The sequence below is a fragment of the Mustela lutreola genome, chromosome 11 (genome assembly GCF_030435805.1).
Source record: "Mustela lutreola isolate mMusLut2 chromosome 11, mMusLut2.pri, whole genome shotgun sequence".
In the NCBI taxonomy this organism is placed as follows: domain Eukaryota; kingdom Metazoa; phylum Chordata; class Mammalia; order Carnivora; family Mustelidae; genus Mustela; species Mustela lutreola.
This window is the reverse complement of record NC_081300.1, coordinates 68,717,311-68,744,070: the sequence shown is the minus strand read 5'-3', so window position 1 is coordinate 68,744,070 and position 26,760 is coordinate 68,717,311. Positions and strand designations below refer to the sequence as shown.

The following is a 26,760-nucleotide window of genomic DNA, read 5'->3' as shown; positions in this document are numbered from 1 at the left end:
AGAATCCCATGTCGTTTTTTTGGATGGTGGTAGGCTCTAACCCATTTAGCACTTTGATTCAAGCAGACATGGGAAGTGGATTGCCACCTTACAGCGCTGTCACATGTTGAGCGCTATAAACTAGTAACAGTCATTTCAGGTGAGTACTCAGGGTTCCCGCTTTTTAAAAATTTTATTTATTTATTAATTTATTTATTTGACAGAGAAATCACAAGTAGGCGAACAGGCAGAGAGAGGGGAAGCAGGCTTCCCACTGAGCAGAGAGCCCAATGCGGGGCTCGATCCCAGGACCCTGAGATCATAACCCAAGCTGAAGCAGAGGTTTAACCCACTGAGCCACTCAGGTACCCCAAGGGTTCCTGCTTTGATACTTAAATAAACTGCCGATGTTTGCAGCCCCAAAATGGCACATCTGTCTGACCTAAGAGTTCCTTCCCCTCATCATAGCACCAGAACTACAGACATTGGGATTGGTAGGATAGTAGGGTGGCCTTGAGGTTTCTACTTAAGGGTTTTACTGGCAGGTCTCTGAGGATCACCCTAGCCCTATCCTCATCTTTCTTCATTTTTAGGCGCAGTAACAGCATCTCCAAGTCCCCTGGCCCCAGCTCCCCAAAGGAGCCCCTGCTCTTTAGCCGTGACATCAGCCGCTCAGAATCCCTCCGCTGTTCCAGCAGTAACTCACAGCAGATCTTCCGGCCATGTGACCTGATCCACGGGGAGGTCCTGGGGAAAGGCTTCTTTGGGCAGGCCATCAAGGTGAGCACAGGCAGCTGCTCTGCTCTTCTACCCCCAACCTCTCTCTCTCTTTCAGGGAGTTCTTATCACATGCTCTCACTCCACACCCTACAGGACACCAGGCCCCTTTCCTGGCTGCAGGTGATGGTGTGAGGGCTACACTCTGGCCCTCCCAGGCCACCTAAAGGCAGCGTTGCTGTCACAGTGAGCTTGGTGGACCTGGAGACCCAGGTTGGGATGAATTGTGCCCATGGTTCTGCCACCTCCAGTCAGCGGGTGTTTTTAGGTACCCTGAGGCCTCAGTGCTGGGCATATTGCAGGAAGCACACGGGGGAGTGGCTCTTGCCTCTCTGATGAACAGTCTTGGGGACTAACCTCTCTCTCTTTCTCTCCTCCTCCTCCTCTGCTGAGAGCTGGGAGGGGGGGTCAGGTAAGCTGTGTGTCTCAGCTTTTAGGGCCTTGGGGCTGGAGAGTTCACCCTGACCCACCCAGCTCCCTGGTGCATGTCTGTGGCACTGACCCTCCTGTCCCTAGACTTCTTTTCGTCCAAGGGATTCACTCCTGTGTCAGATGACCAGAGCCCCTGCTTGGCTTGGCAGTGTCCCCTACTGCCTCCTACACTTCCCTTTTCTGCATTCTCGCCTCCCCTCTGTGCATGCCCACCTCTCCAAGGAAAAGGGTATGCTTCCCTCTGAGGCCCCTGTTACCTCATGCTGTGTCTTCTACAGATGAACTCTGTCAGTCTGATCTGGCTCAGTGTGTCTTCCAGGGGATGGGATGCCCAGTTGCATATATTTCCACACAGTTCACCAGGACTCTGTGCCAGTAATAGTTGCCCTCCTTTGTAACTAGGTAACACACAAAGCAACTGGCAAAGTGATGGTCATGAAGGAGTTAATTCGGTGTGATGAGGAAACACAGAAGACTTTCCTGACTGAGGTAAGAGGATGGGGTGGTGGGAAGTAGGAGTTCCGGTGTCACTGTTGGAAGAGGGAAAGATCTTAATAAACAAGAGTTTCAGAGGAAACTTTTTTATTTTAAGATTTTATTATTTATTTGACAGAAAGACAGCGAGAATAGGAACACAAGCAGGGGGAGTAGAAGAGGGAGAAGCAGGCTTCCTGCTGAGCAGAGAGCCTGATGCAGGACTCTATCCCAGGACCCTGGGATCATGACCTGAGCTAAAGGCAGACTCTTAATAGACTCTTAATGACTGAGCCATCCAGGTTCCCTGGGAGAAAACTTACTTTAGAATCACTTTCCTAAAAGTAGAGGAGAAAAGAGCTCTAGAAGACGGGGTAATTATCTCTTCAGTGAGCATTTACTAATGACTGCATGATCTGGTTACAAAGGATACAGTAACAAATGGGAGGTTCAGAGGCGCTTACAGCTAGTGGGGGTGATGGACATGAAAACAGACCAGTCTAGGACAACTAGGAGTTACACTCACCACCTGAACACCTTGCTAAGGGAGCCTGGAGTGGGGTCTCCCAGAGAACTGCCATCCCTGGAGTTTTTACACAGTTTTACCACCCTTCCCAAGTTGTTCTATTCCTTTGGTTGGCATTCCTTTGGTCTGGCCATTGCCCTCCAGGCCTTTGTTTTACTCTCAAACCCTCCCATTCCAGTTCCCCCCAAATAAAATTCCTAGAAAAGCAGGATCCCAAGGGTGAGGCCTCTGAGGCATCCCTATCCATGTGGAAGTATTCTATCCTATCACATAAGACTGGAGGTAGGAGACCCAGGTGACACTTGTCAGACTGACTCCCTGGAGGGAAGGCGATAAGGAAGACATAGGAGGAAGTAACCATCCACCCTCCTTGGCCTCTACCACCCCCAGGTGAAGGTGATGCGAAGCCTAGACCACCCCAATGTGCTCAAGTTCATTGGTGTGCTATACAAGGACAAGAAGCTGAACTTGCTGACAGAGTACATTGAGGGGGGCACGCTGAAGGACTTTCTGCGCAGTGTGGTAAGCAAACCACCCTCACAGCTTTGCTTACAAAGGGTCATGCTGGGCAGGACTGGGCATAGGCAGGGTTCAGTGGCAGACCACGTTTACCTGTGGGGCCTGGATTCCAAATGGGACAGGGCCCCACAGCCTCTGATGGCATTCCTCCATCCCATAGGACCCGTTTCCCTGGCAGCAGAAGGTCCAATTTGCCAAAGGCATCGCCTCTGGAATGGTGAGTTCTGCCAACAACTGCCAAGGGTGGGAGTGAGGGGCAAGGCAGGCTGGGGAGTCAGAATAGCTGCAGGGATTACAGGCAGGGGCCGGAAGTCAGAGCCCCCAGCCTGGGCAGCTTGTGTGGGCTGGGTCAGTCAGCAGCTGTTTAATGAGCTGCTCTCAGTGCCTGTGAAATTGTCCCCAGTTGCCTTCTCTTCACTCACAACCTGCTCTCAACGAGTTCTAAATCTTCAAGGCAAACAGGGCATGGGTAAGGCAAATTAGTAGTGGCCAGCTGCTGTGGGAACTTGGCGCAGGTAGAGAACCTCATGGCCTATGAAATCAGAGAGGGGGATATATGTTCTAGTTAAGCCTGAAAGATGGATCAGAATTAGATAAAAGTTCCTCTTGGCAGAGAGGCCCCAAGGTGAGGTGATGACAGCAGCACAGACCTGGGAGGAGGGAGGAGGAAATAGTGTTTCACCTGGGAAAGGAGACCAGTTATGGTAGTAATACCAGTGACTGTTGCTCAGTGCTTCCTATATGCCACACACTGAGCTGAGGGAGTAACATGTATGTATGTGTTCCTCATGACAACCCCAGTTTCCAGATGAGAAGCTGATGCTAGAAAGGGACGGACAGAGCAAGGAGATTAGGCTCGTCAGTCTGACCTCCACGCCTGAGATTTTAATCACTGCTCTTCATGTGGGGTCCATGAAGACTGTTAGTCTGGAGATACATGAAGATCCCTGTGTTTCAGACTACAGAGTCTGGATTTTATTTAGGAAGCCAAAAAGACAGGTGTAAAAGATACTTAAGAAAGTTTTGTGAGCAGAGCTGCGATTTTTTTATTTTATTTTATTTTAATATGAGTCCGGTGTAGTCAGTAGGTAGTCAAGTTAGGAGAACCGAAGGCAGGGAGACCAGGGCTGGGGCTAGTGAAACATTCCTGGTTTCTGAGTTAAGGTATGGCTGTGGGGATGGGAGACTGGGAGGCAGGGTGCAGAGAGACTAGTTGGCAGCAAGGGAGCAGAGGTAGGGGGAGGAGAAGTTGGGGTGGCTTGAAGTACCTAGAAGAATGGGGGTCATTTACCAGATGTTTGCTGGGGCAGTTTGCTGGAGACTAAACCAAACAGCCTGCTCTCCTGTGTTCCCCCAGGAAAGAGATGTTGGGGAAACAGGCTTGGGAAGAGCTAGTGTTGGCTGAGGCAGATGTGTGGTTAGTAGAAAGATCTTGAGCTGTACCTTTTCTCCCTTTCTCAATGACTTCTCTTGGGTTAGTAGGGGTCAGCATGTGTAGAGAAGGTGGCTTTGAGGAGGCTGGAAGGAAAGTGTGGGCACATTAAGAGTCTCAGGAGTAGGTATCATGGGAGAAGTGCAGACAGCCTTTGGAGAAAGGACAGGCAGGCAGGTCACAAGAGCTACAACATTCAGGAAGTGCTCCCTGGGTATGGGATCAGAGCCAGGAACCTCTGGGATGGAAGCAGTATTGTAAGGGACTGGAAGGGGTGGTGTAGGTGGCTCCTTCCACATTCTATGGGGACGGGAAGAGAAAGAAAAGGAAGTGGCTGCAGAGTAACAAGAGCCAGGAGTGGAGGCCTGGATGTTGTGGGGGCCGGGAGTGGAATAGCAGAGATTTGCATGAAAACATTGGGGTAGGAAGAGGAAGAAGTTAAAGTGTAGACAGGGAAGAGCAAGGAGCGTGCTGAGACTCAGGGAAGGAGAATGTTAGGAATACAGAACCAGCTAACCAAGGGGAAGTCACTGCTTCCCCTATGACAGGCTGGAAGGATCCAGGGCAGCTGAAGCCAGAGATTGGGGTGAGGATGGCAGTGAGGGGGCCTAGGAGCAGTGCATCTGAGGGCACTCACTTCAGGTGGTTAGAGGGGCTGGGAGCATGCAGGAGCCAGGGCCCATAGAGTTGGGGACTTTAGGAGGGAGCTGTGAGGGTCTAGAGCAGCCACTGGGTTGGGGTCAGTGAACAAAGGATGGTCAGAAGGTGGTAGCAGGAAGAGAGAGGAAGCCCAGGCAGCCTTTGGCTTTCTCTTGGTGTTGGAACAAGGGAGTGACTACAGGAGGCCTTCGCCCTAGGGTCCAGGTTGGGTTCTGAAGCTGAGTAGGGATGGCCTGGGAGAAGAGCAGCCCCCAGTTGCGGTGTCTGCAACTGCTTCAATTACTGGCCATTGGCCTCAGCTGGTACTTCTGTTCCAGGCCTATTTGCACTCCATGTGTATCATCCACCGGGATCTGAACTCCCACAACTGCCTTATCAAGCTGGTATGTCCCACCACCCTGAGTCTCCCTGGGGCCAGCCCTCTTGCCGTGTCACAGAGGAGACTTACTGTCCCCTTGTGCTTTGACCTAAATTGTCACCTAGGGCTCCTGTCTTGCCCTTCCTGCTGCACCTGATGCTCTCCTCTGTCTTCTGGGGCTCTCAAATAGATGCCAACACAGTTATACCTCCTCCCAGTAGCAGGCTTTGAAATCCTTTGGTCAGAAGGAGTTCCAGAAGTTCCTTAATTGTATATAATGCCCTGTTGTTTTTCCTGGTTCCACCCCATGGTAGTTCTGTAATGCAGCTCCCTACACACCCTGTTCTATAGCTGTGGCACCTCGAAGCCTCACTCTGAAGCCACAGAAGCTGGTAAATATACAGGGGCCAGTTTGAGGCCAGCATTTTTCCCCACCACCCATCAGCTCTGGTTGTTAGCAAGTCTTTTCTCCTGTTAGCTTGCAGTCTAGTTCCCTGGGTGTCCAGTAACTGGCCCTGGCTAGATGTCCGTCTGGGTCCATACTAAATAATCTTGACCCTTTTCTGCATGACTGCCTTGGAGCTATTTGAAGAACTTATCTCCCCCCAAGTTCCCCCACTGACTTCTCCACCTTACCTTTTTCTGTCTTATCCCGGTTCTAGCCAGGCCTTAAATCTGTTGGGGAACAACAGATTTCTGCCCCTGAGTTCCACTTTCCAGATCCCAGAGCCTTACCCCTCCAGGCTCCAGGATATCTGCTGTGAACACCCCAAGGTCTGGGGAATCTGTTACACAGATGCAGATTGTTAGAAAACAAATAACTAAGCCTTGTCAGCGAGAGAGATCTTTAGCTGTGACTCCCCTTTACTACATACCTTTTCTCCCTTTCTCAATGACTTCTCTTGGGAATGTCCTCACCAAGCCCTTACCTGGCCTTGTCCTACCAGGACAAGACCGTGGTGGTGGCAGACTTTGGGCTGTCACGGCTCATAGTTGAGGAGAGGAAAAAGCCCCCAGTGGAGAAGGCCACCACCAAGAAACGCACCTTGCGTAAGAATGACCGCAAGAAGCGCTATACAGTGGTGGGAAACCCCTACTGGATGGCCCCTGAGATGCTGAATGGTGAGTCCTGACACTGGACAATGGAGGGGAGTTTGGGGTCCACATCTTGGATCAGAGTCTTGGGTGTTCAGGGGAGGCCTGTGAAGTATAAGGCCAGGAACCCACAGCTGATAGCTAGATGATTTATCCCTTGCCAGACTGGATCTCATTATCTCCTTTCTCCCTGATCTCCTGGACCTAGGGTGAGATCCGACTGACTTTTGTGCCCTAGGGGTAGCTGAGAACTCAGGGTGTTGATTGCCAGAGAATTTGCCTTTTCAAAAGAAAAGCTCCCTGCTGAGAGCTGAAGTATGGTGCCCCCTTGTGGACAATGTTCAAACCAACCAGAGATTTCTGGGGCTGGAATTCTTGAACTGAACCGGGGTGTGAGGCCTCAGAAATGGCCTGATTCAACAGTTTTATGGAGTCGGAGGCCGAGAGAAGTTCAGTGGCTTGCACAGGAACATACAACTAGCTAATGACAGAGTGCAGGTCAACCCCGATCCAGTTCTCTTTCACTGTCCCATGCAGTTTCATTTTGGGCAGTGTGTTTTATAAGACTCTGAGGCAGCCCACGCAGGGCTGAGGAAAGACAATATTCAGAGGGCACTTTGTCCTGAACAGCCTTTACGGCATCCCAGCGGAGCCTGTTCTAGCCCTGGTTCTTGGCTGTGGCCTGGTTTTGCCCCAGACTCAGTACAGAATGGGTAAGAGACTAAACCTAACAGCCTGCTCTCCTGTGTTCCCCCAGGAAAGAGCTATGATGAGACGGTGGATGTCTTCTCTTTTGGGATCGTTCTCTGCGAGGTGAGTTCAGCCAGCACAGAGGCCAGGCCTGTGGCAGCAGGCCTAGTAGTTCTGCCCTGCCTTAGTACTGGGACTACTGCGCCTCATGATGAGCATTTCCACCATAAAATCCGCACAAGTGGTGTAGGGTTGTACAGTTTATCACACATCTCTTGACACACTGGAATCCTTGGTCCCATGAGAAGGATTGGGCAGGGTTTTTTCAGGTGAGGAGACAGGCTCAGAAAGGGGCAGGGACTTGCTCTTAGTCCCACAGCCAGTAAGGGGCAGATGAGAGGGTCCTTACAGTTGTCCGACTAGCTCTTGGTCCAGATGTAACCTTTCCCTTTGGTCTCCCTTCCCTGGGTCCTAGTAGTGCCTTGGTCCTCAGCCCCACAAGTGGAAGTAGCCACTGCAACAAGTGCCAGCCTGTCTAGCACAGTACTGAGCACTAGGGGTGGACACAGTGAGTCTTGGAAAGATCGCTGCCATTAGGAGCTTAGCTCAGTGTGTCTGGAAACAGCCAAGCACGTATGTTCAGAGTCTTCTGTAATTCCTACAAATGGTGAGAGGAGACAAGGGACAGTTGGAATAATGAAGGAGGGTTTTTTAAAAAAGTATTCTCTTTAATAGAAGTCAGTTGAACATTTATTGTGTGCAAAGCACAAGGCTGCCACTGAAAGGTTGCAGACGTGAATCTGACCCAGGACCTTACTTCCCAGAGCCTGAACTCTGACAGGGGACATAGACATGAGGGGACAAAGCAGGACAGAGTGGGATGTATGTAACTGCCTCTCCAATTTGAAACCTCTTGCTTCTACTACAATGAAGCCTCTTCTAAACCCTCCTCAGTAACCAGATTCTGAGTTGAGAGAAGAGTCTGAATTAGTGACAATTGGGCATGGGGGACAGTTCTCTAATCTTGGTTTTTATCTCCCTCTTCTACCCATCCTTCCTGTCCATACACTAGTATCCCACTCCCCTGTGACCGCACCCACCACGGTCCATTCCTGACCAGCCATCTTCTCATCTGCAGATCATCGGGCAGGTGTATGCAGATCCTGACTGCCTGCCCCGAACACTGGACTTTGGCCTCAACGTAAAGCTCTTCTGGGAGAAGTTTGTCCCCACAGACTGCCCCCCAGCCTTCTTCCCCCTGGCTGCCATCTGCTGCAAACTGGAGCCTGAGAGCAGGTTGGTATCCTGCCCCTTTCTGCCAGCTCACATAGACCTGGGATGGTTGCCCCAGCCTTGGCCATCCCCAAGCCCTTGCCAGGTGCAGAGGTGGCAAAAGCCTTGAGCTCAAGGATGCGGCCGTCAACCGCTGAAGCCGCCCTAACACCTCTGACATGCCCAGTGGGGTGGTGAGGGGGACAAGGGCATAGCCATGAGTGACCTAGATATAACACAGACACAGCCATGAAAACAAATTGGAACAGAAGAAAATTCACAGAATAAGTGTTTTTCATCTGTGTCCAAATACATACAGTTATACTCTCAAATAAAGAAAAGTTTTATATTTTGCCCTGCATTTTCCACTACCCAGTCTTCCTGTTTATCATTTTTTTTTTGACTACGTGAACTTCAGTTCAAGAGACTGTCCGAACATATTATAATATACATAATGTAGATACTCGGGGTTTTTTTCAGTTTTTCCTTATAATAGGTAGTACTGCAGTGAATGTCTTTATGCATTCAGCTAATCATTTCCTTTAAAGAAAACATTTTTTTTTTTTTAAAGATTTTTATTTATTTATTTATTTGATTGAGAGAGATCACAAGTAGGTGGAGAGGCAGGCAGAGCGAGAGGGGGAAGCAGGTTCCCCGCTAAGCAGAGATCCCGATGCGGGGCTCGATCCCAGGACCCTGAGATCATGACCTGAGCCAAAGGCAGAGGCCTAAACCACTGAGCCACCCAGGCGCCCCTAAAGAAAAATTTTTAAATGACCTTTATTCATCTCAGGTAATGGTTTTCATTATTGTCAGCACTACCCCAGTTCTTTCCAAGTTTCTGCATTACACAACTAAAATCTATGCCTTTTTTTCCCTGCTCTCAAAAACCCTTTCTTTTAAACAATTTCAAGGGGCACCTGGCTGGCTCAGTGAGTGAACCATCTAATTCTTTACTTAGGGTTATGAGTTCGAGCCCACTTTGGGCATAGAGATTATTTAAATAAGTAAATCTTCAAAAAAAATTCCTATATCGGGACGCCTGGGTGGCTCAGTTGGTTAAGCAGCTGCCTTCGGCTCAGGTCATGATCCCAGCGTCCTGGGATCAAGTCCCACATCGGGCTCTTTGCTCAGCAGGGAGCCTGCTTCTCCCTCTGCCTCTGCCTGCCATTCTGTCTGCCTGTGCTCTCTCTCTTCCCCTCTCTCTCTCTGATAAATAAATTTAAAAAAAATTAAAAAAAAAATTCCTATATGACTAAAATACATAGCACAGAAAGTACACATTTTCTGTGATTATATAACTGTCATGCCCCTCAGCTCTCCTCACTCTCCTGTTCCATCCCCTCAAGATAACCAGTTGGTACATAGCCTTAATTTTAAAATAGTTTCCAAAGGCCCATGTTAGAGTTGGAATTTGCTGGTGAGAGGTTCTGCATTTTGTTCCCCTCATGGGCCAAAGGACTGCAGTCCTTCAATAATAATACCAGAGTAAGAGCATGAGGAGAAAATGTGAAGCTACATAGTATTTGTTTGCTAACATTCCTTCCTAATCATTTTAATCGTCCATGTTTAATTCACTCAAATAACACTGAGTGCCTACCCTAGCTCGACATGGTCCTGTCCTCCTGGAACTCACATTCTCACGAGGAGAGATTATAAGCAATAGGTAGAATATCCTTCACTGAATATTAGGAAGTGACAAATGGTATGGAAAAAAGAGCAGAACTGAAGAAAGAGGGATGTGTAGAGTATGAATTGTAATTTTATATACGGTGGTGAGAGTGGGCCTTGCTGAGAAGGTGACAAGATGGTTAAACAAAAACATGGAGGAGGTGGAGGAGTAAGCCTGAGCTGGCTTAGGGTTCCAGGCCAGCTAAGCTGTTTCCACAGCACTGGGAGCCTGCTGTTTGTTTTCCCTTGGGAAGAGCTGCTGAGTATGAAACGTCCCTTCCTAAGCCGATCCATTGATGTGGAAACAGTCTGAGGACTAGAAAGAATCTTTAAAAAGGCACTTAGTCCAATTCCATCTTTGATGATTGCATTTCCTCCAAGATATGAGATGAGCTTTTTTCGCCCTGGACTTTCTTTTTTTAAGCTACCCCTTGTAGCAAGGCCAGCCTTGTCGCAGTGCTATCGCTCATCTTCACAGCAGCCCTACACAGTAGCTGTCAAGTTATGTAACTTCCCCGCTTCCTGCAGAGGCACAAGGTTAAGGGGTTTGCCCAAGGTCACACAACTAGGAAGTGGTTGAGCTGCAGGCCTTACACAGTATCCTGTGGCCCTGCCCTTGTCTCACCTGCCTCCAACTCACCCCTCCTCTTTTTTTTTTTTTTTTTTTTTTTAAATAGACCAGCATTCTCAAAACTGGAGGACTCCTTTGAGGCTCTCTGCCTGTACCTGGGAGAGCTGGGCATCCCGCTGCCTGCAGAGCTGGAAGAGCTGGACCACACTGTGAGCATGCAGTACGGCCTGACCCGGGACTCACCCACCTAGCCCTGGCCCAGCCCCCTGCAGGGGGGCGTTCTGCATCCACCATTGCCCCCTCTGCACCCCATCCCTGCTGTGGGCAGGGTCACCCAGGCTTCCTGTGGATTGGCGGCTTGTTTAGAAACAGAACAAGCCCTCCCTACTACCTCCCCAGGAGGCAAGCGGGTGCAGCACCAGGAAAACACATCAAGGTTTGGGGGCCTGGTTACTGTCTGTAGATCAACACTCGTCTGAAAGCTGTGAAGAAGAAAAAGAAAAAAAAAAAGCAAAAAAAAAAAAAAAAAGCATGGCCCATGGGCCAGGAGGAATCTGTTACTTGGGACCACTTGGGACCTCCCTGGCATTGGGATTCCAGGAGGCTCTTCCTTACACTAATCAGCATGACCTGGACCTGCTGGGCAGGATTCCAGGGTGAACCTGCCTGTGGGCTCTGAAGTCTCTAGTCCAGCTGAGTACAGGAGGACTTCAAGTGGGAGTGTGGACAAGAGAAAGGCTGGTGGCCAGGCGGCTGTCCAAGGATGTGAAATGACAGTGGTGCTACCCCTCCCCTTCCACTCTGTGTCCCATCCACCCACCCTCTGGGATAGGGTTTGAGGCGTCAGGTTTTGAAGAGTCCCTTCATTTGTGGTGGAACTGGCCAGAAGTCAGGGGAAGGGCTAGAGTGCTCATCTCCCAGGCCTAGGGGCCACATCAGTGTGAGGGGGAGCTTCTTCCTCACGCTGTCAAACTATACTGCTAGAGGCTAGCTGAGAGCTCCTGGGCCTCTCTACCTGCAACAAGCACTCACTCACAAATGCAGCAAGAGACAGGGGCCTGGAGAGAAAGGGGACCTGCCCTTTAGAAAGCCCATACTCTGGCTGCTGTCATTCATTCCCTGGTGGGCACCTCAGTGCCCAGAACCATTAGCTTAGTCCTGGGTGGGTTCTGGAGGATTGTGTGGCTTGCCACAGGCCCAGCATATGAGCCAAGAGAATGGCTGTCTCAGCAATCTCAGCCCTTCCCTTGTGGCAGCCATTGCTCCCCCTTCACCATGCCTGGTCCAGGCAGCAACTTGGGCAGGAAGAGGTGGTGGCAGAGTGGAGCTGGGATGCTGGGGAAGGTTGCTCCCTGAGCTGGGCTTTCTGGCTTCTACCTCCCTTGTTGGTTGTCCCAGCTCACTAGCTCCTTGTAGCTCCTGGCTGCAGCTTCCTGGCACAGCTATGGGCACTCAAAAGCGCTGGAGGCATGCTCTACATTGGCTCCCAGAACTTCAGGGACCCTTAAAAATTTGCCGCCTCCTGTGTGTCTGTGAGCTTGCACCATATTTAACAAATTGGGAATGGGTTTGGGATATTATTGCAATGTGTGGTGGTTGTGTTTTTTGGGGAGATAGGGGGAGATCAGGGGAGGGGGGAGTGATCCAGGAGAGTGGTTGATGGTAATACTGTTTTTGTTGCTTTATCTGTTGGGTGATATGTGAAAATACTGTACATAGACCTGATAAGTTGTGGGATTAGATGTCCTCTTTGGACAGAGTTTACCTGCTTTATAGACCATACTTATGTGTGGAGTGTGCAAGCTTGCTGTAGGGTTGAGTCCTGGCTCTGAGCAACCCTAAGTCAGCTGGTTGTATCTCAGCTGTCCCCAGCAAGCATGGGAATGGTGGGCCCATGGTGGGCCATTGAGCAGACCAAATAAATTAAGCAGTTAACATAAGTGATGTTACTGAGAATGAAAAATTGACTTGGGGCCTGACTCAGCAGGAGAATACACGTGGGGGTGGGGTGGTCTGCTGGCCACTTTCAAGGCCCCTGCTTGACTCCCCACAACGCGGGGACTTCTCATGCCTCACCCCACCTCCAACTCCCATTTATATAGACACCAATCTGCTCCAAGGAACAAGGCAACCCAGTCCTTCGTTTGGGGACAGCACTTCCACCCTCTGATGCACGTATACTCCTATAAACCTGGATATCCTCTCTGCAGGGCTGGGTGCCACCTTCGTAAAGGGAAGAAATGAATGCAAGTCACCTCCACCCCTTTTGTTTCCCTTCAGTTGATTGAGAGAAGACCTGCCTTGCTTCTGCATATGGGAGATATGGAGCACTGGACAGGATAATATCTGGCCAGTAGGATCCTGGCACAGTATAAATCCATATAACCCGAAGGTGATTTCTCACAAAGCTTGGGGAGTTCAATTTAAGGACAGAACCTGGTTTCTGGCTAAACTGATAATCTAGGGTATCCCTTGTTTGTAGAAGTATAAGCAATGTCTAGGCATGGACAGAGATCACCCTGGGTGTTCCAAGACGTAGAGAACATGTTGCTGAAATCTCATGCTGAAAGTCCAACAACTTCTATTGGTAGCTTCTTCTGGAGCCCTAGGAGTTAACCCCACAGGGGCCTTCCTCTAAGCTAAAGCTGCTCCCTGCAGCCCAAGGACCATCCCCCTCTTTGGCTGCTGCAGCACCACCATCCAATACTTCTGTCTCCAGCCCCTGCTAAGGGCTGCCTGGATGTTCATTTTAATTAACTCCACCTTGGGAAGAATGCTGAGGTGGGAGATTTGCAGTGACCAAAATCACCTGTGGGGAAGCCAGCATACCCATCTTTTCCTACAGCTTCAAACTGAATGATTCCTACTGATGACAGAACGCAGGGGCAGCAGTTACCCACCACTCAGTTGCCGCCTCCCTGTTACAGGGCCAGGGTTAATGATAGACATACAGCACTTGCCACACAGATGTGGACAAGGTAACCAAAACCCAGCCACCTTATAAGAGGAGTGTCCTGGCACCCCATGAAAACTTGGCAATACAGAGTTCTGGGGGTTTTTTTGTTTGTTTTTTAATTTATACAAGTCAAATGCAGAGCAATTTCCTGCACTGTATATGCAGGTATCAGAATGAGGTATATAAAACATGTACACAGAGAAAATGCTTTTATAGAAAAGTAGAAACCAGTAATGTACTGTTCTCTTCAGCATCACTAACACCGAGGGACCCATGAGGCCTAGGTCCCCTCAGCAAACCACTCCCAGAAATAGTCTGCTGAAGAGAATGGTCCCTACTGACCCTCCTCTCCATGTGGGGCTTTGGGAAGGAAGCACTGGATAGGGAGCACTGCTAAGGCCTCCAAGTGTGACATCAGGGCTTGGAGGCCCTGCTGAGCCATTGGCTCAGGGCAGCACAGTGCTGTGGAGAAATGTTACTCTCCTCTTGGCCATGCCAGCAGCTTGCTCTATGACCTTGAGCATTACTTTCCCTCTATGGGCCCCTGTGTCCAAAGACTTGAGGAACCCTAAGGTCCCTTCCAATGGTTCTGATTGTTTAGGAGTTAGGGGTTGTGACCCTAGCTCTACTACCCCAGAGGAATGCACTGGCCTAGTGGCCAGAGAGCCACCTGCAAACTTTGAGCTTAGTTTCTGAGTTAAGAAGCAGAAGCAGCTCACAATGCCCCACAGTGTAATTCCCATAGGTTAGTTAGCTGTTGTCTTACCCCTGAAAAATGAAGAGGTCATTATCCACCCTGAACAGAGACTGTCTAGGGTACCCCAGGTCCCCCTCAGGTCCTGTGGCTTAAAGCAGCCGCGGATCCTTTTCTGCCCTCTTCCCAAGTGGAATGTTCAATGTGATTCTGAATCCCTTCCCTTCTTTTTGAAATAGAGTCCCTGGGCCTGGGGCCAGCCCACGGTTATCAAGGCACATCACCACCAACAAGCTGGAGCACCCCCAGGAGCCCCCAGCCTAGATCCCGTTCTCAACCCACAGTTTTGACTTCTCGGAGGTCAGTTGGGAGTTACATCCCAACTATTTTAAAAACTAAATATATTTTTTAAATACTACCTCTTGACCCACTTGACCTGAACTATGGATAACAGTATGCGCCACTCAAGCCCACAGAGAATAAATGGAAGGGCGGAGACTGAGGCCATCTTAGATAATAAAGCACAGAGGAGCCTGGGGGAGCTCCTTGTCTGTCCCTGGTTCAGTTCCAGGGCACAGGCAATGTTTGGAAGCCCTTGTCAGCAGCACTGCTGTGTGGGCTGCTGCTGTCTCCATCCATAGGCAAAATCCTGCTCCAAGGGATGGAGGAGGAACACTGGTAAGACCCTGCCTAGCACAACACCTGCTTCTGTTTTAGAACTTAAAAAAAAAAAAAAAAGGTTGGGGGTCGGTTTTAACCACAACAGAAAGTGTAGTTCCTCCCAACTGTAGGAGGGTAGGCTGTCCTGTACCAGTATCTGCCTGGGTTCCTGTCCATTACTGGTGGCTCAGGCCCCAGGAGTGCCCGCCTGACCCATGAGGGGAGCGCTGCCCTCCTGAAGGTCCACTGGAGTCTGGTTGGTGTGGACCACAATAGTCTTCTCATCCACGATCTCACAGGTAGGGTTGGTGAAAGCAGACAAGGGCAGGGTAATTCGCTGCATCTCCCTCTCACACACCTGCTGGTCATGCTGCTCTTTCAGGTCCTTCCCCCTGGCAGGAAAAGAAAGAAGCATTCAGGCTGTGCCTCCCGAGTGGCTTTGCTCATTAAACAGCATTGCTGCACCCAGGAAGAGGCAAGGGCTAAGCATAGTCAGAGCAAATCGGTGGCTGATATCTGAGATTTCCATTCTGCCACACTGCCTTAACAAGAAGCTCCTACACCTGTGGTCTCTGCTTCCTCATCTGTAAAACTGGTGTATAGTAGCATGAACCTCAAACAGCTGCAGACAGGCTCAGTGAAGATAGTGTAGAGGGGAGAGACTGAAAGCAAGATACAGTTTTGTTCTTTTGGCCAAAGGCTCCAAGAGACCCAGAGAACCATCTCAGTGAACCATCTCAGTCCTAACTCATAGAGTTGTGCAGAAAACTAACCTATTCCAAGACAGCTCTCTTATTCTAAAGTTCAAGGAAGATGTGAGCACTGGCTGGAAACAAGGACTGTCCCCAGCCCATGCAGGGGGCAAAAGGGACTAAAGGCTGTTCAGGTCAATAGGAAACAATGAAACAGTGACTATCGGATCCCTCCATGTTCACACACCTTTGAATTCTCATGGTGCTCAGTGACCCAATCAGACCATGGCATTGCCCATTTTATTCAAATGGGAGTGCTCACTCCATGCTAAGAACTTTGTGTACATTATCTCACTTCATTCTTGGCTGAACCCCAACAATTAGGTCTTATCATTCATTTTAGAGATGAAGAAGTAGTTCAAAGAAGTGAAGGAACTCTCCAGTAACCTAATGGGCTCAAACCCAAGTCCGTTCGACTCCAGCTGATACTCAGGGAAGTTCTGATCTAATCAGGGTCATCCCAAAGAAATGGTGGCACAGGGACTCAAACCTAGTCTTCTGGCTGCACACGTAGGGTCCTTCCCACTGGCCTGGACCATGCCTGTTCCAGGCCAAAGAATTTGGTGAGTGCCTAGCACACTACACACCAGAACCAATACTCAGGACCCAAATCAGCATACTCTGAAGTCACAACTAGACACATGGGCTCAACTGTCAGAGGAAATCTTCCTAGAAGGAGCCCACCCCAAAAAGGCTTTGAAACAGGCAGCTGATGGATGACCTCAGGGAGAGCAGATGGATTACACATCCATCATATGAGGTACAATGACAAGTTTCTAGAGACTGAGGGATATTGAGAAAACAGCAGGACCGGGAGGGGGTGGAGTCTGCACAGGTGCCTCAGAACTATCTGTAAATCAACCCATTCTATTGCATTCTAATACCAGCTCAGCCTTGGCTGAGTGACACCTGGCAAAACACTTAGCCTTGCTGAGCCTTGGTTTCTTCATCTGTGATATGGGACAATATCTGTCTCAAAATAAGATAATGAAAGAGAATGCATTCTGAAAACAGCAGAACTTCTGTAAAACTCACAGAGGAGGTTATTATGATTTGCCCTAAATATGAGTGACTCACCAAGCCATGTTATCTTAATCTGTTTCCCAAGGAAACTCCTACTGACCAGCCAAGGCAATTATTGTTTATGTGACCTCAGCAGCTCCCCTTCTTTCTGGACCTTAATTTTATCATTTGCAAAACAAGGACTTGGACTTGATAACTTTCAGGGTCCCTGACATGTAAGATTCCTCACATGAGATGTGCTCTGATTGCCTATTTTTTCATTGTAAGGTCACAGAAGGCAAATTTGTGAGCTCATCTCCCTGAGTCACCCTGGGTGACTGAGTATCTGCATATGCAAGCCTGAGGCACTTACCCCATCCTCATCATTAGCCTCTGACTGGATACCACCAACTCCTGCAGCAAAATAATTCCCAGAGCACCCCGAAAGGAAATGGAGGGACATGGGAAGATGGCTGTCTGGCCCAAGTGTATGCCCACTCAGCTTAAGATTCACTTTGCCCTCTGCTCATCAATTACAGCTGCCACCACAGAAGGAAATACCTCCTTCCATAATAAAACAAAAAGCCAGATTCTTCAAGGTTGCCCAAGTAAGGAAAAACTTGGAAGGTCTGGATTTAATTTTATTAAGGGAACCCCAAGCCAGTAGAAGGCCAAAAGGCAATTAACAAAAGCAGAGGAGTGGGGCGCCTGGGTGGCTCAGTGGGTTGAGCCGCTGCCTTCGGCTCGGGTCATGATCTCAGGGGTCCTGGGATCGAGTCCCGCATCGGGCTCTCTGCTCAGCGGAGAGCCTGCTTCCTCCTCTCTCTCTCTGCCCGCCTCTCTGCCTACTTGTGATCTCTGTCAAATAAATAAATAAAATCTTTAAAAAAAAAAAAAAAAAAAAAAAGCAGAGGAGTATGCAAGTGTCCTTTGCTGAGGCCTGAATTTCAGAATCTAAGGGGCTGGAGGAAGAAGGAAAGTGAGAACTCATACATCCAGTACCTAGTAAGGTGCCAGGAAATGACCTTCCCATTATCCAAGATGAAAAGAGCTACCTACGCACCTACTGGATGCCATGTACTTTACATAGTAAAATTGGTGTACTTCCACACCAATTTTGCAAGATAATATTATCCACATTTTATAGATAAAGAAACTAAGGCTTTGGAGTTGTCCTGCTTTCCTCAGCTACCTTCTTTACCAAACACCTGGCTGTGGCCAGCTATTGATAATGGTCAGGCTGCATCATAAGTCTTTAGAGGACAATATATCAATTCATACTAATGGAGGAGAACAGGACTGGAGGAACAGCCAAGGGTAAAGGAAGGAGGTACTGGGATTTATCTGGATTATAGTCTCATTCATTTAGAAGCCTCAAAACACACCCAACCCAACAGGCCTCCTGTTAATGGTGCTTAGGAGTCTGAGATGCAGAGCCTGTCCCTAGCTCCTGTCAAGATCCAAGAGAGACCACCAGGCCTGCTGTATTGACCATCAAGCAGCTCAGTCCCTTCCTACTGCCTTGGTGGGGGGGAGGGGGTGGGCAGCCAGGCTGTTGTCTGGCAGCCAAGAAGGAACAAAAGGCTTATTCACTGACTCAGCTCCTCTCCTAAGGGGGTGGAGTAGTGTTGACTTACAGTTTTTCCCTTGCCTTTTTATCAGAAAATAAACGCTCCCTGCTCCCTCCGGATAGCACAGAAACCGCTCTTGGGGCAGGGACAGGGAGCTGCAGACTGGCTGGCTGAACCCTGTAGCCTAGACAACCATGACAAAGACCCAACAGGCTGAGCCTTCACCCACCCCCACCTGCGGCCCTACTCCCCTGAGAGGAAGCCTGCTTCCTGCTTGTCCTTCCCAGCCAGGGGAAAGCTCCATCCCATTAGCCTCCTGGTCCTTTGCAAAGTTCAAGGGTTATAGTAATTCTATGACTACAATAGAGCTATGTTCAGGAGCTCGGCTGGCCAGAGTCAGCTGGCGTGAATGCAGCTGCTGCCTGCCTCTGACTCCTCTTTGGGGTGATGGAAACACCCCAGACTTCCTTCATGCAACATAGGTTTCTTCCAATTATTCTTTCACTATTTTCCCAGTTGGAAGCAGTGCTGTGCCATACTGCTGCTCAGGAAAAGTTCCTCAAAGTAGCTAAATCTATGCACACAAACTCTATGCCCAACTACACTGTCTAATTTCATCCTCACAACAAACCAAATGGTATCTATTAGGATCCCTGTTTCAGAGATAGGAAGGCAGGTGCAAAGAGGTTAAATCATTTATTTAAGCAAATAGCAGAGCTGGGATTTGAACCCAGTACTGTCCGTAGCCACCAGCAAGTAATATTGTCTTTTTAGGAAACATTAGAACTCAGAGGATCATCACATCTGACCTCCTGCCTTTACACTTTTTACAGATGAGGAAACTCTGAGGAAACCAGAGAAGGTAAATTACTTGTCCAGTGTCGCACCCAGAATAGGCAGCAGTTCCAAAACTACATCATGGTTCTTTTGACTTCTAGACCCAGCTGTTTTTTCAGTTTCCATTTTTCCTACTATACTTTGCAATTTCAAAGCAAATTTGCATGACGCTGCTGAGACTTGCTGGGCTTTGGGGAGATACTGATAATCCTTGGACACATCTTAACTGGCTATGTAGCTTAGACATGGCACTTAACTCTTCTGGGTCTCAGCAGCTTAATGTAAAACGGTGTAAAAAGTGAGCCTTGTGGGGTGCCTGGGTGGCTCAGAGGGTTGAGCCTCTGCCTTTAGCTCAGGTCATGGTCTCAGGGTCCTGGGATGGAGCCCCGCGTTGGGCTCTCTGCTTGACGGGGAGCCTGCTTCCCCCTCTCTCTCTGCCTGCCTCTCTGCCTACTTGTGATCTCTCTGTGTGTGTTAAATAAATAAAAATCTTAAAAAAAAAAAAAGTGAGACTTGTAAGTATGATCATGAGGCCTGAAATAGATCATCAGAGAACATTCAGTAAGGTTCTATTTATTTAGAAAGCATGCAATAAATGCTGGCCGCTATTATGATTATCTAACCTAACTGGTGTTCTGCTTATATTTAATACTTATGATAATCTTGGGTGGGTGGGTATGGGTGTATGGAGGGGGATATATCCCCATTCAACAATCAAGAAACTGAAGTTTAGAGGAACAGCAGAACCTACACTCAACAGCTCTTTCCAGGACACACTGTTCTCTGACTTTGGAGAGAGATGGGAGCTGAGAGCTTGCTCTAGCCCACATGTGGTTTCCTGTTACAGTCTGTTCTCAGGGCACTTTTGCTGAGGAAAGGGGTGGTCCGGTGGTTAGTGACAGGGAGTCTGGTGACTTGGTGCCTTGCCCTGAGTTTACAGGAAAGTAAATTCTAGGCCTCAGGGCAGTCCTGTGACAACCTAGAGAGCAAATTTAGAAGAAAAAAAGGCCTGGATTCCTTACTGGGCATGAGAGCTGAGCTCAGAATGAAGAACATTTAGTCAGTTCAAGCACCTGGAAACTGTCACAAGATTGGAGAAGAGCCAACTGCTATCCAATGGCTGAGGAAGGAGGAAATATTTCAAGGACTCAACTCAGCCAACAAGTTTGGGTCTGATTATGAACTGCAGGCCAGGGCTACCACATCATTTTCTCTAACTTGCTAAAATGAACAAGCAGGTGTCCCTGGACCTTCCTGTTAACCATTCCACTAAGGGCAATAGCCTCAGAACAGAAGTCAGGAGAGCCTCTTACGTCAATACTTGATTCTCTCTGAACCCCTGCTTCCTAAATCATAGAAAACTAGAGAAGGAACCAGGGCTCAGAGAGTGCTAGTACAAGACTCACATTTTACAGAAAAGAAAAAACAGCTATCACTTACTGACGACTTACTATGTGCTACACGTTGAGCTAAGCTCTGCAGTAGGAAACGGAAGCAACTTGTCCAAAATCACACAGATAGTTTGTGGCAAGACTTAAGACTTGGCTCCACCAAATGCTAGGTGTGTGACCTCATGCAAGGTACATAACCTCTCTTGTCTGTTTCCCAATGTGTAAACTGGGGATAATAACAGCATTTGCCTCATAAAGGTGATTGTAAGAACTGAGTTAAAGCATGCAAATTGCTTGAAGCAGGGCCTGGCATATGGCAAATGTTCACTTTTGCCACTATTGTTAGCCAACACTTCCCCTTCTTCATCTGTAAAATGAGGAGGGTAACTATACAGTCCCTAAGGACACGCTAGGTTTATTTAATGCTGGGTGACCCACCAGGGCTGTAAGCTCAGTCATAGCTCTTACCACTAGAAAATGCAGGCTACCATGTCACTTCCCTTTCAGAAAGCCTTCTCAGACCACAGAAGAGAAATATCAAAAGCACTCAGGGCTAGAAGTCAAACCTCCTGATATTGCCCAGACTGGCAAATAATTTTCCTAATGCTGTAAAAATGAATGCAACTCTGACTTATCACCATGCACCCACTATGGACTTTGAGAGCCTTTTCCATAGGATATTTTAGAGAGCCTCTCAAAATGAGCATTTCTCCTCCTGTTGTTTCAGCCACAGGTCAGGTCCCTGAGTTTCCCAGGAACCTCTCTGGCTTTCTCATATCTGGTGATGAATAGCAAACAGGTTCTATGTCCTCCAACTCATTTTTTTCCTCCTGTTCTGAAGGAGATCCCACTTAGGGTCCAGGATATTCAAGCCCCAACTGCAAAAGGAATGGCTAGGAACCTTTTCTAGTATGATTTTATTTTATTTTTACGTATTTTTAAAATGGGGAGGGGGCGCCTGGGTGGCTCAGTGGGTTAAGCCGCTGCCTTCGGCTCAGGTCATGATCTCAGGGTCCTGGGATCGAGTCCCGCATCGGGCTCTCTGCTCAGCAGGGAGCCTGCTTCCTCCTCTCTCTCTCTCTGCCTGCCTCTCTGCCTGCTTGTGATCTCTCTCTGTCAAATAAATAAATAAAAAATCTAAAAAAAATAAATAAATAAATAAATAAAATAAAATGGGGAGGGGTGGAAGGAATCTTAACAAGCTCCACACCCAGTGCGATGGAGCCCAACATAGAGCTCAATCTCACAACCCTGAGATCATGACCTGAGCTGAAATCAAGTTGGAGGCTTAACCAACTGAGCCGCCCAGGTGCCCCTCTGGTAGAATTTTGTCACAGAAAGAAAGAAATCAACCTCTGGGACCCTACAATGAGTGTTCAGCCTGATTTCTGCAGCACCACTCACTTCATACCAGGCATTTGGGTTAGACAGTAGAGAATCTGGTATCAAAAGAGCTGGGTTTGGGGACGCCTGGGTGGCTCAGTTGGTTAAGCAGCTGCCTTCGGCTCAGGTCATGATCCCAGCGTCCTGGGGTCGAGTCCCACATCGGGCTCCTTGCTCCGCAGGGAGCCTGCTTCTCCGTCTGACTCTGCCTTCCACTCTGTCTGCCTGTGCTCGCTCTCACTTGCTCTGACAAATAAATAAAATCTTAAAAAAAAAAAATAAAAAAAAATAATAAAATAAAATCATTTAAAAAAAAAAAAAAAAAAAAAAGAGCTGGGTTTGAATCTTGGTTCTGCCACTCCCAGGCACTGCAACCGTGAACAAGTCAATTCACCTCTCTGATGAAAGCTTTCTCATCTATAAAGTGGGAAACCAGAGCTCCTACCTAACAAGGCTTTTTGGTGAGGAGTAGAGGCCCCCAAGGAAAAGGTTTGTCCAAGGTCATCTGCTAAAGACTAGAACCAAGTCTATACATCTTAAGCTAGTTTTCCTCTTTCAAACTTCACGTCCTTTTTGGGCATGTATGCCACAAAGAAGGTGGATTTGGCTTTATTCACCTTCTTCCCCTCCTCTCAGAGAGCCCAGAAGAGAAGCTACTGACCTCTTGTAGGTATAGCCCAAGACGATGCCAGCTCCAATGGCAATGATGATCACCATCATGGTAATGCCCAGCACATAGCCTGCCAAGGAGAGGGCACAAGGTCCCATTAGCTTCACCCCAGACGATCAGAAAATATTTCTTGACGATTGGCACAGGAGAGTTGGGACAATCATACCGAGGGTTCCCAGGTCTTTTTTCTCCTTGGAGTTCACCCGCACCCGCTGGCTGATCCCAATCACTGGCTGCACGGCTGCTGCCTCACTCCGGGCAGGCAGGGCGTTGGCAGGAGCGAACAACTGCACCTCCTCTCCACTTGGCACTTCAGACGCCTCCTCAGTTTCTGTTGTGGAGGTTGGAGGGGACAGGGAAGTGGTCTCTGCAGGTGAAGTGTAAAATATGTCTCATTAGAGTGGCCTGAGTGAATTTCACACCTGAAACTGGCCTGGAGTGTTGGGGGATGTAAGGGGAAAGGATTTCACCTTAGGATGCCTACACACACTGAAATCCATCCTTGCCCCAGGGGCGAGATCAGGTCTGAGGGGGCCACAGTACAGTTGGGACAAGGCAAATGTGAGAGAAAGGACTAAGAAAGAGCCTCTCTTTCTTTAATCTTTGTTCAAATCCTTGCCGTCTTTCAAGGCCCGGCTCAGTTTGCCGTCTTCTCAAAGGGGTCTCCCTCTGCGCTAGGAAACAATCCACGAATCCACATTGTTTACCAATCACTATGTTATATGCGTTACACATCCCATTTAATCTAATTTCAGAGAACGGTCTAGCCGCCTCAGGAGCAACCAGCCTTCGCTCTGGAATCTAAGAAACTTCAGATTCAAATCTGGACCCTGCCATGTCCTTCCATATGTCGCTGAACTTCTCTGAGGCTCAGATCCCCGCAAACACCTTCTTTCCAGCGGCGTTGCGAGTAGAGCGCCTAACACACAGCAGACGCTCCACAAAGGACCACTACACACTGAGAGACTCGCCAAGGGTGTGGGGCTGGGAGTTAAGCCCGGTGAGCTCCCGGAGGCTGCGCACCCAGGAGGGAGAGCACGGCCAAGAGGTGGGGCCTCGCCTCCCACGGTTGTTTACAAGGCGCTCGCGGAGGATGAGCTCACTCCGAGAGGCGGCAGCGGCCAATGGGCTTTAGGCCCTGAGGCCTGGAGACAGCCCTGGCCAATCGGACGGCGCGGGGGCGGGGCGGGGCGGGGCCGGCCGGCGACGCGCGGACGCACGTGCGCGGCGGGTGTAACGGCCGCTCCCAGGCCTTCCAGGGCGTGGGGGTTTCGGGGGTCCCCGGGGTCCCCAGGTCCTCGGAGTCCGGACGGGTACCTGGGCAGCGCAGGTCCTCGCAAGGCCGCTTCTCGGGAGCACCGGCGTTGCCGCTGACGTAGCACCAGGGCCCTAGCGGGTCCTGGTCCGGATTCCGGCAGTAGCTGTGGTTGCCGGCGTCTGGGAGGGTAGAGAAGGCGCCATGAGACGGGGCCAGAACCCAGACCGCGCCCGCCGCCCGCCGCCGCCCGCCCGCCACCCCCGGCGGACACTCACCCCACTCGGGGGCAGACGCCAGGCCGCTCTGCGCCTGCAGCCAGTTGAGGCAGCGCACGCCCGGTGCTGGGGAGGGCTGGTCCGCCCGGTACAGGTGGCCGTTGTCCCAGAAGCAGTCTGTGAGGAAGAGGAGCCCCACCAGACACTGAGTGACCGGCAGTGGAGCCGGGCCTACCCTGCCTGGGCGACCACATGCCCGGCTGGGCCTCCCTGACCTCATGTGGAAAACCCCTGCTGCCTTGATTGATGGGTTGTTGTGAGTCCCGAAAAAGAAGGAAGAGAAAGCGCATCTAAAGCGCCTCTTTGGTGCCCGGCCCTCACTCAGCGGTCAGAGCATGTTAGCTTTGCTTTGCTTTTTGAAAGGCGGAAAGCACTGCACAAGTGCAAGGGGTTGTTATTCTGGAACTTGTGGCCACTTTGGAGGAGTGTGCAGGAGAGGCTTGGGTTCGAGTACCTTTCTGGAGATGTTGGGAGTTTTGAGTCGGTGGGTGGCCGGACCTGAAATTGATCCCTGTGTTGTAATTCCACATTACATAAACTGGGGTATTCCTTTCACCGATATGGCCACACTAGCACTGGCAACACTCCCTCCCAGGAGAATTCTACAAAAGCCTTGATTCAGTCAGGCAAAAGAGAGCCTCAAACTGGAGGGAACCTACCTCATCGCTGCTTGGATGTGACTCCAAACTCCCACTCCCCCCAGCAGGAGAGCATGGGGAAGGCGGGCCTGTGCCCTAACCTTACCATGAAAAGAGCAGGACTTAGGGAGTAGGGGAGATGAATCCCAAACTCCATGCGTTCATGAGCCACAGGCAAGGAGAAGGAGAGAAAGTGGCTACTTGCTTTTGTTCTTAATGGCAAATATGGAGCTGCAAACCCTGACAGGGAAAGGAGGAAAAAGAAGAGCAAAAAAAAAAAAGGGGGGGTGGAGAAGTCTTCTTGGAATAAGAGAAACCAGCTAAAAGCTTCATTTCCAGTGATCTTCCTGTCTAGCCTGGCCATGCTTGGGAAACTGCTTTACCCTTTCTACTTCATTAAGTTGCTGCAGGAAGGAAAGATTGTAATCTCACCTCCAGATCCATAGGCTTCTGCTAGGAGCATGTTGCTGATGAGGAATGTTTGCACCCAGGCCAAGAGCATCCTCACCTCCTTCATCTTGCGGGTGATTGACCAACCAGTGTCCAACCGGGGTCGCCTTGGCCTCGGCTCTGCCTCCCAGTCCCAGCCTTGCAGTGAGACCTGCCCTTGTTTTGCTCTTCTGGTAAACAGCCTCTCTTTAGAACTGGGAGCTTCCCAGCTAGCTTGCTGCAGCGAGGTGTTTTTCGGCTGAAAGGCGCCCCCTGGGTCCTAAGCCTCCTATGCCATGCAAGATCACTAAGCCCAGAAAGGAACTCCACCCAGACAAGAGAGGGGCAGAGTTCAGGTTGTACTTAGCAGAGGATCAATTTGAGACCTATAACTACTGCATCCCCAGGGCTTTTCATCTCTTCTGTTTCCATTTGTGTGAGTACAGAAAGAGTAACTCTGTCAAAAGGCTTTGTTGTGGGGAAGAAGGTTTGAAATTATAGTCACAAAGGCAGAACAACTTAGGACATGCTAACTACACAAGCAGGAGGAACTTAAGACCACATAGGGCTCAAATAAGAGAATCCAGGTGGAAGGAACACTTTTTATCCATTTCTGAAAAAAGAAAAAGGGCCTTTGTGGCTTATACATCTTTATGAACACTGACTTTTTTTTTTTTAACAGTATAACTTTGCCAAGATCAGATCAGTCACTTTACATTGCTTATATTTGGGTTTGGGGGGGGGGGGGTCATGTATAGTAGGAACACAGAAGGGGTCTCTTTAGTTGAAAACACATGTTATACAAACATTGGGACATTCGCTCGGCTGTATTTAATAGTGTACCTTTTCTACAGCCCTGAATTCATATAGAGGAAGTTAAGTCAAATGTTTGACTTTTTTCATCCACCCTGTGGGAAGTCCATTCGCAGTGATTTATATCCATCATTAAACCTCACCACATTCATATGACTTAGGCCTTTTGGAGTTAGGCAGAAGGGTCCTCTTCCTGTTTGGCTGACAGTTTGAGTTCCCAGGCAGTCTCAGTAAATGGAGAGACAGAGCAGAGTGATTCTCCCAAGACTATGTTGTGACTCAGGCAAATCTCAAAATAGAAATAGGAAACTGTTTCGATCTGAGGGCTTATATCTTTACAGCATAACTTAGGCAGTATTTTAGGGAGAAGGAAAAAAAGTTCGCTAACTTTCAAAAGCTTTATCAAGGAAGAAAGCTAATGTCAATCCAACCAATCTGAAGTAAATTTGAATTTACTACAGTCAGATTTCAGATATGGAAAGGACAGAGATAAATTTAATTTACTTTTACAGAAGTTTGCTGACTATGTTTGATTCCCTCAGAACATTTAATAAGACATGTTGCTTTGTTTTTACAGTCGTGCTTCTGTTTCCCCACACAAGCTTCTGATTTTCTGACTCCTGACTTGACCTATGCTGAATATTACACAGAATCTATAAACTTACTCACATATACATACACACAGGTATGCCAAAATTTTAGGATTTAATTCTAATATATTATTCAGGGGTCTTTTAAAAACACTTAAAAATTTTGTAATTTTTTTGAGAACTTACTACATACTAGATACAGTTCCAGATACTGAGAACATATCTGTGAACAAAATACTTGAAACCTCAGCCCTTACGGAGCTTGTATTCTAGTTGGGAAGGATAAGTGATAAATACGTAAAGTGTCAGGTGGTCTTAAGTGTCATGAAAAACAAAGTGAAATGGTCAGGGAGAGAATAACAGGGTGTATTTCATTTGCTAAAGA

The 26,760-nt window shown here is 48.9% G+C and overlaps 2 protein-coding genes across 4 annotated transcripts in view; one reads left to right on the top strand and one right to left on the bottom strand.

Moving 5' to 3' along the window:
- LIMK2 (LIM domain kinase 2) overlaps positions 1-12,396 on the top strand; it is a 61,972-nt gene extending 49,576 nt beyond the window's left edge. For all 3 annotated transcript variants that reach the window (XM_059140663.1, XM_059140662.1, XM_059140664.1), the window contains 9 exons: positions 573-759; positions 1,591-1,677; positions 2,579-2,710; positions 2,868-2,924; positions 5,117-5,182; positions 6,105-6,279; positions 7,010-7,065; positions 8,081-8,238; positions 10,563-12,396. In XM_059140663.1, coding sequence (XP_058996646.1) covers positions 573-759; positions 1,591-1,677; positions 2,579-2,710; positions 2,868-2,924; positions 5,117-5,182; positions 6,105-6,279; positions 7,010-7,065; positions 8,081-8,238; positions 10,563-10,707 — 1,063 coding nt within the window. In that variant the 3' untranslated portion in view covers positions 10,708-12,396. The remainder of the gene's footprint in view (positions 1-572; positions 760-1,590; positions 1,678-2,578; positions 2,711-2,867; positions 2,925-5,116; positions 5,183-6,104; positions 6,280-7,009; positions 7,066-8,080; positions 8,239-10,562) is intronic.
- Positions 12,397-13,502: 1,106 nt separating this feature from the next.
- Positions 13,503-25,216, bottom strand: PIK3IP1 (phosphoinositide-3-kinase interacting protein 1). Its single transcript, XM_059140665.1, has 6 exons — positions 24,976-25,216; positions 23,906-24,022; positions 23,690-23,809; positions 22,539-22,739; positions 22,364-22,442; positions 13,503-15,158 (listed from the first exon to the last, which is right to left on the bottom strand). The coding sequence occupies exons 1-6, from the start codon at positions 25,058-25,060 to the stop codon at positions 14,954-14,956; spliced, it is 807 nt and encodes a 268-aa protein (XP_058996648.1). The 5' UTR covers positions 25,061-25,216; the 3' UTR covers positions 13,503-14,953.
- Between the last annotated feature and the right edge of the window lie 1,544 nt (positions 25,217-26,760).